Source organism: Phodopus roborovskii, unplaced genomic scaffold (assembly GCF_943737965.1).
Source record: "Phodopus roborovskii unplaced genomic scaffold, PHOROB, whole genome shotgun sequence".
Classification (NCBI taxonomy): Eukaryota; Metazoa; Chordata; class Mammalia; order Rodentia; family Cricetidae; genus Phodopus; species Phodopus roborovskii.
This window is the reverse complement of record NW_026126433.1, coordinates 37,088,299-37,103,330: the sequence shown is the minus strand read 5'-3', so window position 1 is coordinate 37,103,330 and position 15,032 is coordinate 37,088,299. Positions and strand designations below refer to the sequence as shown.

The following is a 15,032-nucleotide window of genomic DNA, read 5'->3' as shown; positions in this document are numbered from 1 at the left end:
CCCATTGTTGCTAGACTGCCAATGATGTTTTGCTTCTCAGGGAGGTGGTTCCAAGGAACAGATTGCCTTTCTCATACTTTTAATTTATCTACTTTGGATTTAAAAATCCCATGGCTTATGAAAACTCTGGCTAATAGAAGCAAAACAAGCAAATTTTAAAAAATGGAGCTTTAACTTTTGACATAAAGTTGGAAATGGTCGCTTGAGAATGAAGCATGAGTCTTTAAGAGTTGTTTGGAAGTATTTTAAATTAACTTTTGATCTTGGCTGCGTTTCCCCAAATTGAAGTTACTGGCTAGGGGACTTCCAGAGAAGCTGTTTTTAGTATACACATAATTGGGATGCTGGAGAGAGGGGGATGAGATGATCTTAGCGCTCCATCTTACCCCCATCAACATTATCCTATTCATTTTATGGAAATTGTAGTTAATATTCTGAATTAATTAGATTGTACAATCAATTTCAAGAGCACAATGCGGTAGTGCATAAAATTTAATAATGCATAAAACTTGTTATGGAAATTTAAAGTTTTAGGGCCTAGATGGATTTCAAACATGAATTTTGTATGAAGAAATGAAACAAAATAGTTTTGTTAGAGTAATTTGCTTTATTACAGAGGAAAACATCCACAGCATCATTTAAATACTACATCATTCATCACATGCAATATTTCCCAGCAAACCTATTTAAGGTGGACTCCAGACTCAATAAATAGCAAAAGGGTATGTGAGTGCCCCCTTCTATCCCCCATCACCTACTTTCCTCTGGAAGATCAGCAGGCTTAGTAAAACTCAATTCTTAAAATAAGCATTATCATCTACAGAGAAGACTGGAAACCATAAACGATGTGAGCAACTTCCCTTGATTATGACAGGAAGCCTGCATATGTAATCTTTGTAGCGAATAAACATCTTCAATTTCTAGTATTATATCATCCAATTCCAGGAAAACATTATCATAATATGAAATAGATGAGAAAGTAAATAGCAATCAGTACTATCTGGCAATGAGAAATACTAGTTTCTCTCTCCTGAGAGAAGGCAAAGAAGGCAGGGCAGCCTCCTATGTGAGAAAAGCTGATGTCAGTGGTCCTGCATTCAAATTGTAGCTCCTAAGTGACTTTAGGCAAGTTACTAAATTTCTCTGAACCTTACCTCTGACCATCATGCATTTGACACTATCCTGTCCAAGCATTGTATAAAACCTAAAAGACTTTCTTCTATCCTACATCCCTATTTAGGAACTGTCCGGTTCCCCGCTTCCTCCCCTCCCCACACATACAAAGTCCCTCCCACCCCCTCCCATGCTGTCCCATCATTCTCTACATATTCCTTTGAGGTGAATGAGTGAGGTCTCTCCCTAAATCTGGGGCTTTTGTTTCCTTAGCTAGGCTGGATTTCAGCAAGCCCAGGGATCTTCCTGTTTCTGCTCTGCCCCCTTGGAGCTCATTATTATGGAGTAAGTACTCTTAATTGCCATCTTTCTAATTCCGGCAGCCCACCCCTTCCTCTTTCTGAGTTTTGTGTTCTTTTCTTATTGCTGCACTACTCCTGACTCATGATCCTCTTGCCTCAGCCTCCAGGTAGTTGGGATTACAGATACATTATCAGCCAGGTGCTAGGGTTCTCCTTTTATACATCTTGGTGTTTTGTTTTGTTGACACTGGATCTTATGTAGCTCAAGTTGGCATCAAAATTGCATCCCCATTTTATTCCCTGCTAGAAGTACTGCTGTTGTTTTTGCTTAGGGCTGTAGGTCTGTCTCCCACAGCACTGCAATTTGATCTCTTGCTCACCTGATGTTTCCATCAATATATTTGAAAAAATGTGCATTGGTATGTCTGTGTGAGGCTGTCAGATCCCCTGCAACTAAAGTCACAGCCAGTTGTGAACTGCCATGTGGATGCTGGGACTTGAACCAGGGTCCTCTGGAAGAGCAGCCAGTGAGTGCTCTTAATCTCTGAGTCATCTCTCTCCATAATGTGTGTTTTTTTTTTTTTCCCCGTCACTAGAAGTGCAATGCACTATCCATTGCGTCACAGAACCTCAACTAGAATGTGTTTTTAAAAAGTAACCTGGATCTATGTTTTTTGGGCCTAGATCACTCATAATTGAATCAAGAATAAACTTTGTTCTGTTCCCTTCATAGTGGGTGTTGATGAAGCTGTAAGCTCATCTCTCAGGGCTTTCTTTTGTGCCTTCTCCTTTATTCATAGAGATTAGTTTTCAGCCTGCCCCCACTCTTATATTTTCATTTAGCATTGCTATATATCTGGAACAGAGGAAATGTTTGTAGGTGTGAAATCTAGGAAATGTTTGTAGGTGTGAAAAGTACTGTGCAAATGGAAGTCTTTTCCTTTCATCCTAACACTAATATTGAGAAGCCTTTATTGCCTTACAAACTCAGTAAATCAGAATTAGTAAGCATTCCTTATCTGATAAAACATTAAAATGGCGTCTTTAACTTTTTACTCTCAATAAAAAACATGGTTATTTCATAGAAGTACCATTATTTCACATACCATTAAAATGCTGCCAACTGATTAATAAAATACATTTTAAAATCAAGCCCCTTCTGAAATGCATCTTGATTTCAAAGATAATGAATGATATGTGGGTAATGTATATTTAGAGCACATAAAATTTAGATAGCTATGTTGTCTTTGAATATTAAAAGGTTGAATTAAATGTTTACTATTCCCAGGATATTCCAAAAAATCCAAAGAAAATGCTCTGTCTAGAACAATGCCAAATATAGATTTCCATTGCTGCCTGTGAATAAAGACTTTGTATGTGTGTTGGATAGTTAGTATAATATAGATGCAATTGTGCAAGAAAATGTGTTGTTAAAATGTTTAGCACAGATTATGTACAGGCTCTTCATAGTTTATACTCTAGTGAAAGATACATGTAACATCTGTGACAATAAGAAAAGACTGAAGGTGTAGATTTAGGCTTCAGGAAATAACAATGTAAATTGTGGGGATAGATATTGACACCAAACAGGCTTGCAACAGGAAGAGAGAGCCAAAGGCAGATCTCTAAAACACAAAGAGGGGGTAAAGGAGTACCTATTTAGATGGGAAGAAGAGGAGGATCCAGTGAAGAAAATCAAGATGTGGTTAGAGAGATAAGAGGAGAAGTTGGAGAGCAATTTGTCATTGAGGCCAGAGGCAGAGATGATTTTTTACGGAGAAAGGATTGATCAACATTGTCAAATTGCTGAGAGATGGGCCAAGATGAGGACTGAAGATGTAATCAGATTTGGCAGATAGGAGGTCATCAATGACTTCCAATAAAGTAATTCCAGGAAAATGATTGGAGCAGATTCAGATTGTAGTGAGTTGATGAATAAATGCAGGGAGAGTTTATCTAGAAAAAGTTTCTGAGGAAGGATAGGAAGAGGCAAGGAAAATCGAGGAAGAGCAAAAATTGAATCACTAGAATAGGGAGTAGGTATCTCAGCACATACAAACAGGTACAGGGATGGATACTCAAAGGGGGGGGGCAGGCTGGGGAGGCAGGTGGGCGCAGTTTTGAGAACACAAAGAAGAAAAGAAGAAAGGATATGCAATCAAGCAATTTTTGCTTCAATTTCTATCTCCCACTTTACTCAGTGAATTTAGGTGTGCTACTTAACCTCTGCCCTTCATTGTTAAAAAAGAATCCTCAGAAGACAGGCACTCCAAAAATACTCCTACAGTAAACATGATGCATTCTAAGAGGTTTTCTTATGACTGTAATGTAGGCTGATGACATAAGTCCAAAGAGCAGTTCTAGGAAAGAATCTTGCAAGGGGACAAAATGATGAATTTCAAGTTCATGGCTTTCTGACAGTTTGGCTTTTAAGAGTATCCAGAGGTGAAATAGCAAATGGATTTCACGTTGCATGCCAATGCTGATGAGATGCCGATGGCTGCCTGAAGCACTAGTTGGAAAGAATTGTGTTTGAATAAGAGTCTAAACTCAGTTTAAGAAAGGGGTTATGGATTAAAGTTAGCCAGCGGCTTGGAAAAGATAGTAGCAAGAGCAGTATTGTATATTTGCTGACCCTGAACTAGAGGGGAAAATAGCTATGTATCTATCAGACAGTTCTCCATAAATGTTATTGAGTTTTTTGATGAGTATTGAATTGTAAAGATCTCAGTGTACATTCTTTCAGAAATAGAAATAGTCTACATTGTACATTAAGGGTAGAACATACATTTTATCAGTCAGCTACAGGCAGTAGGCTTGCCATACTTTTATGAATGTTAAGATGTGTGGCCAAGATATATTCATTGGCTTAATAGAAGGCCTCTTCACGGCTGAATGAGGAGATCCACTGAAATGTTCAAGGATGGATCAGGATCTTTCTTGGAATATCTTTTGGATACACTGTAGACAATGGCAAAGGGGGTATAGAGATCCCAAGGTTTCATAGATAATGGTCTTGATCATTTTATTTTGAAACCTCCACAGCACCTGCATTTTTAGACATATAACAGCTTGGTGGAGTCTTCCAAGGTAGTAAATCCCATACATATTAAGTAGTATTACTATGTTTGCAAATAAAATCTCATCTGTGTTCCAATATAGGTGAAGCAGAGTCATTCTTTGTTTTTTGTTTTTGTTTTTGTTTTTTTTAATCTGACCTTAAACTAACCCTGAGGGTGTCAGAGAACACAGTTTGCAAACTCTGCCACAGTTACCAAATGTGCCCATAGATCTTTAAGCAAATCACTTTGCTCTATTAGAATGTTAATCTTTTATGAACAGATGAAATGTCTGTAAAAAAGATCATTTTAACTTAAGTCACTCAAACCTCCTTTTAAAACCTATTTCCCAAAGTCTTCATTCCTCAGTCTTTTTCAAGTACATGTGGCCACAAAGAGAGTTAAGGTTAATTTAAGGAAGGCAGTGCCCTTTGTTTCAAGATTCCTTCTGCCTGTAGAGACAAGAACTAACCTGCTTACTCCTAGCAGTATATTGTGCCATGAGAACAAAGGCACTTCATGGATCAAGAATGACGAAGGAATTTTGGTCCTCATACATGTACTTTAGGAAGAAAAAAAAAAAAAAAAAAAAGAAAAAAGAATGTATTTGTTTCATTTAAGAAATGCCACAAAAATCCCATTCATTAGTAATTCCTTATGAGTCAATACATGAAATTTAGTTATATGACCATACCTATTCACAAATCAGAACATTATTTGTTAATATATTTTTTCCCCCTCCACTGAAATATATAACCCTTAAAAACATGACCTGATCCACAGAGGATGACATACAAGAATGGTTAAGGTGGTTCCTTGCCTATGTTTTAATTTCAGCTGCATCACTTATGAGTGGTGTGTGTGATGCTGGACAATCTTTATTCGTCAATTCCTCTATTCTGAAAAATTGAGATAATAGGGTTCATACCTTCCGAGGTCCACACAGCTTAAAAAAAAGTTTGCTGAACCCAAAAATACTGTCTTAGATATTTCTTTATACTTAGCAACTAGTGAAGAAAATGGTAGGGCATAGGTATTAATACTCTTAAAAATGATTTCATCAGTATAAAAAAACCCTATATAATTTTATTTGCTTTTAAAAAATTCAGTAGGCATTTATGAGCATCTATTAAACCCAAGAGTTGTGCTAGGCACTGGGGACCCAGCTGCAAAAATAAATACTACCATTATGGAAAAGAAAAGATTGATACAGATTATTTAAAAATTTTGTTCCCCCTCACAAAATTATTCTTTAATTCTTCTCACAAAACTTCCTTTTATGGAAATTATATGGTATAGCTTCAATGACTTGATGAAGGTCATATGCATTTACTTTTTGAACCAAAGAACAAACAGGAAGAAAATAGGTTAGTGGTAATGACTTAAAATTTGTGCCCACCACAAGGAGTGCTATTTACTTAACTTTAAATTATATTGAGACTTCTTCTATAGTAATAGGGGTGAATATAATTTGTGCCGCATCTCCAAAGGTTCATTGGAACATGGTTAAAATTTGCATTTCCTTTATTGTTTTGGTTTGTGTATTTTTAAATAATTATAGGGTGGTCCAATTATTTGGTTTAAGCAGTCATGTGCACACCCTAAGGCTTAATTACCACAAATAAATCAGTCTCATCCCAAACCTCTAGCTGTAACACACAATAGCTTTTACTGTACTTGTGCAGTGTAAGGAATTCAACAAGCAAGCTCAGATTCACAATTAAAACTTCAGCCGTTAAAATAATTGCTTTCAGGCAGGGATATGTTTTGTTTGTTTGTTTTGGGGAGAAACTGCAATTTCATCCAGTTAAAACTTTGATAGTATCTTTCTTTCTTAAGGACAGCCTAGGATTTATTTATTTATTTATTCTCTTACCGCGAACTACTAAAAAACTTTAGGAAAATCTTAAGACTCGTTAAGAATTAGTAAAATAGATTTGGGATCTCATCCAGGAAACTCTTTTAGCAGTAGAGAACTCTCGGTCATATGTTGGCTAATTCCGAAGGAAGATACAAGAGGAGACTGCTCCACTCTCTTATTTACTGAGCTACATAGCCAAGCGAATACACGGTGGCGCTCCTGCCAACTTGCACATTTTTAATCAGGTCAGTTTACAAGGAGCCTTTAAAAGGTGCTCCAAAAGCCAGGTCCTGGGCGCAGATGGAGCCAGTTTGTTTCGCCCGGGTGGGCGCGCGCCATGGGGCCCGGGCAGAAGGGAAGGGAAGGGGGCGGGGGAGGGTGATGAGCGACCCGGCCGGCTCCCCGAGGTTTGCCCGGCATCCGCAACAAGTGGAGCAGAAGCTTCCCCGGCTAATTAGCACCGCCAGGGCCCGCCCCGCACGCCGGCCGGGGTCGAATCTGCGGCACCGGCGGAGTCGCGGGGCGGGGATTAGTTCGGATTCAAATTTAAAGCGGGACGTCCGCGCGTGGCCCAGCAGGTGCCTCGTGCCCGCTGCCCGCCGAGGGCGTTTCCGCCCCCACCTGCCCGCAGGGCCGGAAATTACCTCGGAGGGGAGCGGCCCCTCTATTGTCCGAGCCAACTGCGAGGGAAGACTTAAGAAAGTGCCGAGCGAGCGGCGGGGTGCGGGCCCGTGGAGCGCTCGCTAAGTCTTCGCTCTCGCTGTCAGCCGCCGTGCACGCTGTCCTTCTACAATCCCGCCATGGGAACCCTGAGCTAATCCGGGAAGGGAATTACGCGGAAGATGGGAGGATTTATCGGAAGACGTACACGAGCACTTAACAGACTACATACACTTTGAGGTGAAGCTACACTCCGGGCGAGGGTGAAGGGAAGCGCATGCGCCTTGCTGCTCTCCGGCGCGTGGAGGGAACTGCGCGTGCGCGGAGCTTACCAGGAGAGGGAAAAAAAAAAAAGAAAAGAAAAAAAAAATCCTGAAGGGAAAGGCATGACTGGCAGGTTGGGGGCACTTTAGCTGCCCAAGGGGGCCTGGCAGCCGGGACGCGCCTGCGCACGGTGCGCGCGGGGGGTGGAGCTCTTCCAAGGGGGCCGGCGGAGAGCAGCGCCGGCCTCGTGCGCCCCCTGGCGCGCGCCTCGGGAGAGGAAGGAACGGGAGGGTGCAAAGAGGAGGGAGGAGGCGGTCAGGGCGGGAGGGGGAGGGGAGCGGGAGCGAGGGAGGGTTTATCGACCGGGCGATTTTGGTTAAAATATTCAAAATGGCGGACGGAGGAGCAGCGAGTCAAGATGAGAGTTCAGCCGCGGCGGCAGCAGCAGCAGGTAATCATTACAGCATTTTACATATTCATATTCATACTCAACCCCGGCTCCCGCTGCCCCCCCCGCGACTTAGCATAATTTATTAGTACTCAGGATTATTATAATTAACGGCGAGGAGATGGGGGGCCGGGGAACACAGCCCCCTCCGGGCGCCCAGCGGAGGGGAGAAGGAGCTCGGGGCGGCCGGGCGGAGGGGGAAGAAGACCCGGGGCAAAGGGGGCCGTAAGCCACCGCGCTCCTCCTGCCCCCGGCCCACCCCGCCGCCGCGCCGGCCCGCCCGCCGGCACCGGCCCTCCTCCTCCTCCGCCGGCCGCCGCCGCCTCCTCGCACGGTGCCCGAATCGGAGCGGGTCCGCGGCGGGGCCGGGACACCGGGAGAGGACAATAAAGACATTTTACATATTCATAGCTGCTGGGCTGGCGGGGCGCGGCGGGGCGCGGGCGGGAGACCTGGACGGGCGGGCGGGCGGGCGGGCGGGCGGGGGGGGCGTGGAAGGGCCAGAGGTGGCGGCGAGCACAATGCCGGTGGGCGGCCAGGCCGGAGCGGACCCCGGTGGCCGGACACCCGCGCGGCGCCCCCAGGATTGGGAGCCGGCGCGGGTTCGCGCTGGGGGACGCTGCCCCGCCGCGGGGATCACCCGGGGGTGGCGCCCTGCCCGCGCGGGGGTCCTCGTGGGGCCGAGCCCGGGGGTCACGGCCCCGGCCCCCTCGGCCGCGCCCCGCCGTGCCCCGGGCAGCGGCCTGACCCCAGTGGGTCCGCGTCTGTGCTTAGGGGCTTCGTGGCATGGTCCCCGAGAGGTAGCCTTCGGGCCGTTGAGTCCGCACCGGGGTCCTCCGGTCCCTTAGGAGGCTGGGCTGCGTGGGAGGAGCCCTCGGGGAAGTTCCCCTCCGTGTAAATGGCTTCGGTCGTCCGTGTGTCCCGGACCCGCACCCGCGTGTCTGGAGAAACCCCGCTGCTGTGGGGTTGCGGGACAGTCTGGTTGGAAGTGCTGGAGGATTTGGTCGCTCTTCGGCGCAGACCCCCCCCCCCCAATCGCGGGTGGCACTGGGGGCCCTCTCACCCCGTGGCCCGGGAGCTCCTGGAGACCACCCGAGAACTCGACCGTAAAAGATTGCCCTCCTACCCTCAAAAGGCTGGCCTGACAAGTTGATATTCTAGATTTCTTCTGTCCTTTGGGGAGCGGGGGTGGTGGCTAGACGCGGAGATCCCCTCCCTGCCTGTGTGTGGTGGTGCTTTCTCGATGCGTGCTGGGTCCTCTGCTTGCTTCTCATTTGAATAATGTCTAATTCAGGGAGGTTTATATTCTTGAAATGGCCGCCTGGCTTTCCCCGCCTCTCATGTTTAGTAATTCAGACCTTTAATAACAGCCACTCACAGCCCAACGCCGTGTTTATATTTTACATTCGCCCCATGTGCTTTTGTGGTTCGATATGATTCTCATCTTTTTTTTCCTCCTCCTCCTTGGCAAGGCTCTGAGATCAAACCCAGTCTGTGCTAGGAAGGCAAGACGAGAACTAGGCCTGGACTGCACCCGTAGTTGCCTAGGCCTTGTTCTCTGCTACTTGATTTATTTACTAATAACCAAAATGACTCCCCCACCAACTGCCACTTGAGTCCCCTCCTCCGCGGGCGGAACACATCCTCTTGGGACCTTCCAGCATAAAAACAGCTTGAGCTGAGCATCAGCTCTGAGGTGGCCTGTTTTCTCCTAAAAGGAGTTTCTCTTGCAGTTTGTAGTAACTCGGACCTTATTTCCAATTTGCAGAGGCTTATGAGAGCCACTGGCTTAGTACAAATAGGGGACTTTGTTGTGGGGATATTCTACCTCTCCCCAATTTAAACTCATTCAGGCTTTGGAAGATTTGTAGCATTTTTTTCCTTCCAGGAGCTGAGGAGTTTAGAACGTCCAGTTGACAACACTTGGGTTGTTTCTGAGCAGTGCTACTTTTCCAGTTACTTCACCGACGCGAAGTGAGGCAGACGTTCTTATGCTATCACCGACACAGACCTGCTTATTTTAATCGTAGCAGTACCGAAAACAGAAGTGGGATTTTTTTTTTTTTTGAGTGTTGGTATCATGCTTAATGAGTGCAAAGTGAAAATAGAAGATAAACACATGCATTGTGTTTTCCTTGATCTTGGAACTTAGCATGCCCACCCTTTGCTTTAAGGTGTCAGAATTGATTTTGTTTTATCTAGACTTGGGACAATTGGCCTGTGAAAACCAATTAACTTTAACTGTTGAGAGAAAACAGTCATTTTGATTTCTGGTCTGCGCTGTGTTTTGTTTTTAAAAGGTGTTGCTTTCTAGGGCAAGTGTATGAGGAGTCATGTTGAATGTGTTAAGCCACTGTGGTGAATGTTTTGAGACTTATTAGACTTCAACTTAACTTGAAACAAAATTTCAGATTTAGGGGACTCAATGCAAATTAATTCAAAATAACTAGGTCTCACCACTTCCCCCTCTTACACATGCTGTAGGTAGGCCCTCAATGAAGTAGGAGGAGAAAGCTTCCCTGAGAATGCCCAGGTGAATAACCACTTCAGAGAGCTGAAGCATGAGGGTGGCTGGACAGAAAGCAGTAATGATTTCATGCCTTAAGTAGCATATGCTTTTGCACCCAGTTCCCAAGATGTAGTCAGACTGATGATGTCATTGGACAGAGGACAAGGTGCAGTTAATGTGATTTATTGTCCTGAGGTGAAGTATAGCAATGGAGCTTTCTCTTAGGGAAACCATTTATCTCTGGACAATTTCCTTTATAGCTGCAGTTTAACCACTGCTGGGGCTGTAGGCATTTTATCCAAAATGATAAAAATAAAATGCCCATTGCATTTTACAAACAAAGCTCACTGTTACAGTTTTTGTCATACAGAAAAAGGTGAACTGACCTTTTATTTCAGTTGGCTATTCTTGCTATAGTAAAGACTCATTTCCTCATATTTTCAGATGGAGATTATAGACCTAAAATAAGGATACTTGTAGAAGTGAAACATTTTCCTGCTTATTTAATGTTTTTGTTTGTTTAGTTTCTCTTTCTAAGCTTTATCTTATAAGAAACTACTACTTAATCACAGTATGGCCCAGGCCTGTGGAATGGCCATTTGGTTTGGAGCCTATTTTAATGACTAAAATTGAGTTGAAGAAAAGGAGGGCACTGCATTCTCTTATGTTAAAATTATAGTGTTTAAAATAAAGTAAAACACTTAAGAGGAAGCTTGTGTTTTGAAGTAGCTTTAAAAAGAATTTGGAATTCTTTTTGGATTTGTCTGTGCATGTTTGTACATTTTATTTTGAATGGTATTTTAAAAATCCTGTTTCAAAGTAGTGATTTCTATATATAGTTTTTGATGTTACTTCATTTTCTTAAGCATTTCTTAAATTTGTTAATGGTTATCTTAGAGACAGTAAAGTTTTGGGGAATGTGATTACAAAGGCTGTTTTACTCTTGCCACTGATAGTGAGGTAGACTTAGTAGACTATTTAGGTTGCTTTGGAGCCCTCAGAAGCCTCGAACCTGCCTGTCTCCTTTGCTGTTGTCAGGCAACTTCCCATACAAGTTTCTAAAAAATCTGTTGTCACTTTCTTAATTTGCCCCACCTATTAATTATAATGGAACGTTTGAATTAAGGTCTCTGACATCCATGACAGCTGACTAAATGTTCTTTATTTCTGAAGGACTTGTGTGGTTTTTTTTTTTTTTTTTTTTTTTTTTGGAGGGGGGGTCTAGGGTGTTTGAGACAGGGTTTCTCTGTAGCTTTGGAGCCCATCCTGGAACTAGCTCTGGAGACCAGGCTGGCCTTAAATTTGAGATCTGCCTGCCTCTGTGTCTAGGTTAAGGGCTTTGCTCTATCACTGCCCTGCCCTAGTTGAGTCTGTCTTTGCTGTAAAAGTAACTTTTAACCTCTCTCCTCCAGTTCACTTGATTTCTTTTCATTTTGGCATTGTCAGAAAACAAAAACAAAACAAAAATGTCATTCGTGAAGGAAAATACAAATGGCAGTTATCCAATTGTAATGATATGTTTTTTGTCATATTTTAAATCTTATTCTCTGCATCAATAGGTACTATATAACCAAAGGAACAATTTTTTTTTTCATTGCTGCCCTAGGTTGAACTAATTGTTAGTACATAATTCAGCTAATCAGTACATTTTGGAATAAATTTAGGGCTCAAAATGCCAGATTGCCTGTACCAGGTTACCAAAGATAATGTGATATGTGAGAGGATCCTGAATATAACAGGCAAGTGCTTGAAAATGACAGAACTGGGAATACTTTCAGTGATTTTCATTTATAAATGAAATGTTGGAATTGTTTATGGAATCTGTATTGCTTGATCTTGAGGGATGTAAATGTGTAGGCTTAAATTAAGACTTGGTTGCCTTATTACATTTTTGTTTTTAAGTATTGAAAACCATAGCCTAATCTTATTTAGTCTTATTTTCTGTGCTACTAAAAATAAAGACGATTTTTAACATCAATATTGATTCAGTAACATAACATAATTTTGGTGAATAGTAATTATGTATTTTTCCTAATGAAAGTTATTTCATTTGGAACCATTCAAGTAATTTTTGTTTAGAAACTAGAATAAGTCGCAGATAAAACTTCGGTTTTGGTCGCCCATGCTCTCCTAATTGGTAAATGTCTTGGCCAACATATTGTTTATTTTGCCGTAGAACTCCAATGTTAGGCATTAAGTGAAAATGTTGGTTTGGCTCAGTGACATAACTCCCTTATTTCAATTTCTATATTCTTCCTGAATTAATCTCTGCCCCCTTGGTGATTTTTTTTTTTTTTTTTTTATTTTTTATTATTTGTGACAGTCTCTGCTGGCCTTAAACTTTCCACTTAAATGCATCAGCCTCCTGTGAAATAACTCCTTCCCATTTTTAAGAAAACTCTTTGGGCCATTGTTTACCATCATACCATCTAAATGGGTCTTTTGAGTGGTTTAAAGAAGTAATAATTATGGTTCATAGAGAATAGCAGTTTTTTTATGCATTTTCAAAAATCATATTAATGACATCTTTATATTTTGAATGAGGATAATTGAGCAGATTTTAAAGTAAATGCAGTTTTACTTTACATTTACAAATCTCTGTGCTAAATTGACAGTGAGCTCTTCATATAAATTCTTGCAGTAGTAATAGCAGTGACAATGAGAGTAGCACAGGTGGGGCCCTGTCTGACTTACTGATCCATCTACAGTGCATTTAGAATTTCAAGTATGAAAAGTGTTTTCAAACCCTTTGACTTGAAGAAACTTGTTGCATGCTGTGTATGCTGTTTAAAGAATGTCATGTTCTTTACTATTAGTTGTTAAGTTATGAGCATTGATAGGATGTCTTTATATACTTAGTGACTAATACAACTTATTTAACTTATTTCTTTTTTAATAATGTCACTCTTCTGACATGTTTATTGTTGAGTAAATTTATGAAACTAGTAATTGAGCAAAAGAAAATATAGCGAATTCTTAAATTTATAAGATTCTCCTTTGAAATGCTGTCTAGAAAACTGGATATTTACTTAGAGAGGATACATTATAATTTTTTTTAAAAAAGCTAAAAAGCACAAAACTAAGCTGTGAGTGCTTGTCTTTTTGCTTACGTGATAATATTGAAGGAATGTTATAAGTATAGTTTAATTTGCTACATGATTTATTTAATAATTTGTAACTTGGTTTTTTTGTTAGTATCATAAATATTACATTCTTTTTCTTCTTGTGAGCTTTCTGTTTGCATTAGAAAGTGTTAATAAAAATGATTGGGAAATAGTCTGTGCCTGTATAATACTTAATATGTCACCGTAAGCAGTAGAGTATTTATGGTAGCTTTAAGGGAATCTACTTTTAAATCTAGGTGTTTTTCCTTGGTTTTGTACATTTTAATGGTTGGGCTAATGAGAAAATGCTTTTGCTGATTTATACTGCAGCAAGATATTAAAGTTAATCTTTAAACATAATACTTCTTAGTTTATAAAAAAGAATACTTCTTAGCTGTGTACCCGATCTTACTTCATTCTTTCTGTGGACAACAAGGAAGTATAAGAATGTTATAGTAGGGTTAGTATGCTTACTTAAGCAGGGAAAATTTAAAACAATGTGTATAATTACATATTAAAATACGCAACAGACTGAAGTTCAGGAAAAGAAATCAGGATGTGTTCGTTTTAATTAATCAAAACCTCCTAGACTGTTATAGCCAGAAGGTAATTTAGATGTAATCTGTGCCAAAGCTTTTGCTTCCCTGTGAGAAAGTGCTCCTCAGCTCTTAGTGCTTACCAGTCAGTCACTCAGCTGTTGAATAGCAGGTTGGGGAGATGGCTCAACTAGTAAAGTGTTTGATTCCATCACTGGGTGGGTTTGGGGTGGAGCTGGGGGATTTCTGAAACCTGTTACTCATGAAATGAGTGAGCTTCAGGACAGTGTCAAAAAATAAAGAGCCAGTTCCAGACAGTTCATGTTGATTTCTGGCCTCATCACACACATGTAAAGTGAGCAGGGCTCACACTACATGGTAGCTTTGTTTTATCTCTGGCATTGTAACACTTCCCTCACCATCTTCCCCACACTCATTGCTGTCAGCCAGAGGAGACTTCATGTCAATGGGACTTTTCTTTTTTTTCCTTGAAGACAAGGTCTCACTGCATAACTTTGGACTGGTTGGGATTCCCAGTGTAGCCTAGGTTTGCTTGAGTACTTTCTGGGTCCTCTTGCCTCATTTTCCTGAGTGTTGGTGTTATGAAGTCTGTTAAAAAGTTTAGAGAAATGGGAAAGCAAGGAAGGAAGGAAGACCATTGCAGAGGAGCTTGTGAATTCATTGTTTTACTGGTTTAGGTGAGGAACCAAGAGGCGCTTGTCTTCTACTGAGAGTGACTTAAGGACTGACCGTGAGTGTAACATGATGCACTGGGGAAATTGGATTCATAGAAACAAGTATACAGAAATTGAGGTGTTTTGTTTAATTGCTGTAGGTGCAATCAAGATGCTTAGTAAAGCAATTATCTGCCCTATGAGAATTTCATTCTAGTATATTGGTTCTCACTCAACATGTGGGTTGAGACCCCTTTGTGTCAAACTACCCTTTCACAGGGATCAGATCATATCATATCCTGTATATCAGATATTTACATTACAATTCATAACAGTAGCAAGCAAAATTGCAGCTATGAAGTAACAACAAAATAATTTATGGTTAGGGGTTACCACAACATAATGAACTGTATTAGGAAGGCTGAGAACCATTAGTAACAGCACAAGTCTGACATGATAATGTTAAGTCCATTCGTATGACACAGATGATAGACCTTTAGAA

General features: G+C 41.5%; 1 protein-coding gene across 2 annotated transcripts in view; it reads left to right on the top strand.

Moving 5' to 3' along the window:
- The first annotated feature begins 7,597 nt into the window (after positions 1-7,597).
- The window catches only part of Pou2f1 (POU class 2 homeobox 1), a 117,681-nt gene continuing 110,246 nt past the window's right edge, over positions 7,598-15,032 (top strand). Inside the window, exon 1 of one of the 2 annotated variants that reach the window (XM_051186156.1) lies at positions 7,598-7,710. In XM_051186156.1, the coding sequence (XP_051042113.1) occupies positions 7,650-7,710 (61 nt within the window). In that variant the 5' untranslated portion in view covers positions 7,598-7,649. The remainder of the gene's footprint in view (positions 7,711-15,032) is intronic. The other variant, XM_051186158.1, reaches the window with a different exon arrangement.